The sequence below is a fragment of the Colobus angolensis genome, unplaced genomic scaffold, assembly GCF_000951035.1.
Source record: "Colobus angolensis palliatus isolate OR3802 unplaced genomic scaffold, Cang.pa_1.0 Scaffold11, whole genome shotgun sequence".
Lineage (NCBI taxonomy): Eukaryota > Metazoa > Chordata > Mammalia > Primates > Cercopithecidae > Colobus > Colobus angolensis.
The window spans coordinates 4,001,412-4,006,610 of NW_012112030.1; the positions used below are offsets into that span (position 1 = coordinate 4,001,412).

Sequence of the window (5,199 nt, forward strand, 5' to 3'; positions counted from 1 at the left end):
CTGTATCCCTAAGCTGGCAAGACTGCTCACAGCCCATAGCTGAGAAGGATGAGGGTCAAGATTCAAGGCTGTTTCAGAAACTACCGTGGAACTAAAGTCAGCAAGCCTGTACTGCTGACAAAGATGAGTGAGTCTCACAGCAATTTCCTGTGATTAACTCAGGCCACAGTTGAGAGGAGTTTGAGTGGTGATTCAGGGCCATTTTAGTATCTTCTATAGGACAGAGATCAGCAAGCATGCCCCACGGGAACAGATGTATATGTCTCCCAGGAAGTCTCTGTGGGTGAAGGACTGATCTCAAGTTGTGGCTGACAGTAGTTAAAGCCAAGTTACAGGGCTGTTTCAGGGTCTACATTGAGACTACAGTTGATATGCCCGCCTCCTGAGACACTAGTGTGTGAGTCTGCTCCTGGGCCCCTGGGCAGATGGTTTTGGCAGCATGACGAAGTCCTAATGCGGCTGAAGGCAAGTGCACAGGAGGATGAGTCCCTTTTCAGGTCTGGAGATGGAATCACTGTTGGTAAGTCTGCCACTTGGATGCAAATCTATTCTCTAAAACAACCCTCCTAGGTCTTGGGTTCCATTGGCATTTTACAAACTCCTACTTGAATTCCAAAACTCCCTCAAAGGAACTTTTGTCTGTGGATGGCTGAAAAATTATTGTTGTTGTGGGGGCATATGTGTGAGGGACCACCTGTTCTACCAATTTGCTGACTTTCCTCCTAGTAAGATTTTAAAATTACTTTTTCCCCATACATAGTTTGACTTCAGTTTTTGTCATTTACAACTAAATATTTCTATCACAGTTGAGATAATTTGTTATGGCAGAGAATGGATAAATGAAGAATGTAATGAATATCTATTTAATATTTCAATCTCTTGTGTGCTAATATATTTCAAAATTGATTAATATTTTACCTTTCCAAGATACATTTATTTTTATCAAGGGTAATCTGAAGATTAAATAATCTATTTTTAAAAAATTAAATGCAAAAATTTAAGAACTAAGAGATGTTAATAATATAACTTTGGCAATGATGGTTTTTGTGCCAGCTACAATCAATTGAGTAATTACTGCAGTAATTTTTCAGAATAATTAAGGAAAAATCAGTAGATATCAGTTGATAATGTTACTATGAGTTTTAGAATGTTTTCTATTATAATGGAAGTGACATAATAAAATAATATAATGAAAAGAAGTATGTAATGTTAAGATTTAGCAATCTAGTCTAAAAGGCACTCTTAACGAGGTGAGGGTTGGCAATGTTTGTGATCAAGACAGAAACAAAAATTCTCATAGGCACTTGAAAAATGGACCAACTAAATGACCCACTTTCAAAGTCAACCTTGTACTTTTAACAGACCAGAGTATCCTATATTTTGGAGGTGTGTGATGAGATTAAACTGATTTCGCAATAGCCCATGTGTAGAATTTCCTGTTCAAACCTTAGTAACACGTTGATGAGAAATTTACTTTTTCCACTCTTGACTCACTCTGAGCCTTCACAGGGCAGTCTGCGAAGATTGTAGGCATTGTTTGTTCTTGTCCTGGATTTATGCCTTTAAATTTCACCTTTTATTACCCAGCTATAGCAGGCCTTTTTGTGAGACTAACCTGGCCTCTCCACTAAAGGATGTGTGACTTTCTGGGACAGAAGGTATGTGTTGCTACTCTCCAACTCTCTACTAGCCTACCTCATTTAGTGAGTGATTACAAGTGCTCAATATGGTGCAAAGGAGGTATAATTAATATAAAATAAAATCAAAGTAGAATATTGCTGTCTTCATTTGAATAACTCAGGGTAAAACCCATATGAAATATGTTGAAGGATTTCTTAAAGTTTTCAAATTCTTGTTTGTGGAAACCTAGTGGGTTTGTTGATCAATATAATTTAAGTGAAACCTATTAACATCACAATAATGAACAATTAATTTTGTATTTTGTAATCAGTACATCATGTATCTTTGAATAATAATTTATAGTTAGCTTAGCCATTAAAGATTATTAAAATAAATGAATCAATTGATGAAAGCCAAATACAATTCCTCAGACATGTAGATTAAATAAAAGCAGTTTTTATTTTTAATAAGAATCACAATGAGGTAGAGTACATAAAATGCTAAAGGTAATACAAAACAATCAAAATACTTTTTTAAAATTGATCAAAATATTGCAAAAAAGATGTAGCACACGGATATAGGAGACTTATCTGAAGATTTATTTTCCATGCTTTAACTGACACGAATCAGAAACAGTAACATAACAATTGTGACTAAAATAATAATTAAAATAGCTAATGCTTATTAAGAACTTTAAGTGCCAGGTTGAGTGGTAAATGTTTTACATGCAATGTTTTATATGTTCTTATTCCCATTTTAGATTAACAAACTGCGTTATTAAACATAGAATAACTTTTTTAATGTCACACATTGTAAATGTCAAAGCTAGAATTAATTCTAGATCTCACTGACTCCAGAGCCCATTGACTAAATGATTTAATTACATTATCTGAAACTTTACAAGTACTTACACAACAAAAGTGGCCTTTACTCACTTTGACAACCATAAAATCTTTTTATAAGTTTAAATGAAATGTGCTTTAACATGAATTACCTATGCTTTTATTTATCATTTTTTGGTTCATAACTTAGCCAGGAAATGAATTACCAATTACTTATTAAATTACCAATACTTCTGTAAGTATTAAAAGTTTATGTGGTGTTCCTAATACTATTTAGGTTATGCATAAGTTAACCGTGTCACATAGCATTTTCTGACATATACAAATATTCACATTTTTAATAATTTAAATTTTTAATAATTTCTTAGAACATTTCAGCCATTAAGAAAAGACCATTTAATTGCCCCTGTTGATTTTCATTAATGTGTATAAATTACTAAATAAAACTAATTTAGTGCAAGAAATTTATATATATATATATGTGTGTGTGTGTGTGTGTGTATATATATCTCAACTTTACTATTACTCATGTGCAGACCACACAGTCTTAACCATTACTGGATTTCAAAATTAACATAAAAAATGAGTGCAGAACTTTTTCTAATACGTTTTAATTTTTAATACAGGTAAAGCATCAGACTTTAAGAAATATATTTTTATTCCTGAACTTCTTTATTCCTTAGTAATTTATTGCTTCTTATTGCCCCAGCAATAATATTTTGTCAAACATAGAAATTTCTCTCTTTTTTTTTTTTGAGTCAGAGTCTCACTCTGTCGCCCAGGGTGGAGTGCAGCGGCACGATCTCGGCTCACTGCAACCTCTGCCGCCCGTGTTCAAGCGATTCTCCTGCCTCAGCCTCCCGAGTAGTTGAGACTACAGGCGCCTGACATTGTGCCCGGCTAACTTTTGTATTTTTAGTAGAGACGGGGTTTCACCGTGTTAGCCAGGATGGTATGGATCTCCTGACCTTGTAATCGGCACGCCTCGGCTTCCCAAAGTGCTGGGATTACAGGCATGAGCCACCGCGCCCGACCCAAAAATCTTTTTTTAAAACAAATATTTTACCGTAAGAAACTTGTTTAGGCTTGAAGAAAATTAGAGAAAGAACTTTAGATTCTTTAATGCAAAATGAGCTCCAATACTCGTTCTCCACCTCACCCTTTTAACTGCACTAGGGAATATTGTATATAAACCATTTATTAACTTCTTAACTACGGTTATTATAGAGTACAGTCCCTGACATCACACACTGCAGAGATGGATAACCAAGGAGTAATCTACTCAGACTTGAATCTGCCCCCAAACCCAAAGAGGCAGCAACAAAAACCTAAGGGCAATACAAGCTCCATTTTAGTAACTGAACAGGAAATAACCTATGCGGAATTAAACCTTCAAAAAACTTCGCAGGATTTTCAAGGAAATGACAAAACCTATCACTGCAAAGGTAAAGCATTTAAAAGATCCTCAATATAACAGTCTAGGATGTGCAGCTTGGGGTACAGGGACGTGGGGAAAGAGCAGGGAGTGCTCACATATTTTCTATTTGCAAAGATCAGAATTTCAAGTTGAGATATGCTATTTCAATATAAAATATGAAGACTGATTTAACGCATTGTTGAAATGTGTAGTCTTCGTCAAAGAATTCATGGAGCATTATTTTTACTGAAAATGCAATGGTATATTAATCTGAGAAAAAGATTACAATGGGAGATGAGGGTTTGGGGTCCAAGTTTCTCCGTATGATTCCTGTGCATTCAGGTTCTTTTGTTTTTGAATCTTCTAAACAACTGTGTCCACCTCTCCTTTCGCACTGTTTCCATTTCGCTCCCTGCAGATTTACCGTCAGTTCCAGAGAAGCTCATTGCTGGGATCCTGGGAATTATCTGTCTTGTCTTAATGGCCTCTGTGGTAACGATAGTTGTTATTTCCTGTAAGTCTATTTTAGAAGATTACAAGGGGAATTTTCACGTTAATGATTGAATGTGCCTCTATACATTTCATATTTTCAGGGAATAGAATTCTCATTGTAATGTATATCTTTGGACTGAATGTGGAATGGTCATTCAGAATTTGTCAAAGAATAAATGAAAGAATAATTGTTGAAAGTATTCGCTTCTGATGCAATTGTATGTATATAATTTGATTTCGTAACTCAAAAATATGTTCTAGGAGTCTGAAAAACCTTACTGAGAAATAGGAATTAATTTTTGAAAGTAGTTAAATCAAGAATTATAAGAACTATATGAGATGGTGAAATTTAGTTCTTTAGATCTATGAAATACTTTTCCAAAAAACCATTATTACTTTATCAAATTTTTCTTAAAATCATTTTTATTCCATATTATTCTAACTCTAACACAAAAAATTTCAAACAAAAACTTAAAATTATTATGATTGATTTAGATGCTAATTTTTTACAAAGATTACTTTAATTTTTCTAGCTACATTAACACAGAAGCACAACAATTCTTCCCTGAATACAAGAACTCAGAAAGGTATATAAGAATTTTTAAAGTTTTAATATTGTACAGTTTATTTTTTCTTGATCTTAGGCTGTACAAAAATAAAATTTGGGGTGAAAAATTATAAAATTTGGCAATAAATGTTCATAAATAAGGATTAGAGTAAGGCATTCCCTTATCATCAACTGTAAGTAAAATCACTATGCTTTGTTTTTATCTGTTGTGTTCAAATTCTTTTTGAAGGCTCTAAGGAAAAGTCGGTGTCCTTGTTTTA

The 5,199-nt window shown here is 33.9% G+C and overlaps 1 protein-coding gene across 1 annotated transcript in view; it reads left to right on the top strand.

Moving 5' to 3' along the window:
* Positions 1 to 1,476: 1,476 nt before the first annotated feature.
* Positions 1,477 to 5,199, top strand: part of KLRC1 (killer cell lectin-like receptor subfamily C, member 1) — an 11,978-nt gene continuing 8,255 nt past the window's right edge. Inside the window, exons 1-5 of the mRNA XM_011955501.1 lie at positions 1,477 to 1,658; positions 3,690 to 3,907; positions 4,298 to 4,393; positions 4,905 to 4,958; positions 5,169 to 5,185. Of these exons, the coding sequence (XP_011810891.1) occupies positions 3,721 to 3,907; positions 4,298 to 4,393; positions 4,905 to 4,958; positions 5,169 to 5,185 (354 nt within the window). The 5' untranslated portion in view covers positions 1,477 to 1,658; positions 3,690 to 3,720. The remainder of the gene's footprint in view (positions 1,659 to 3,689; positions 3,908 to 4,297; positions 4,394 to 4,904; positions 4,959 to 5,168; positions 5,186 to 5,199) is intronic.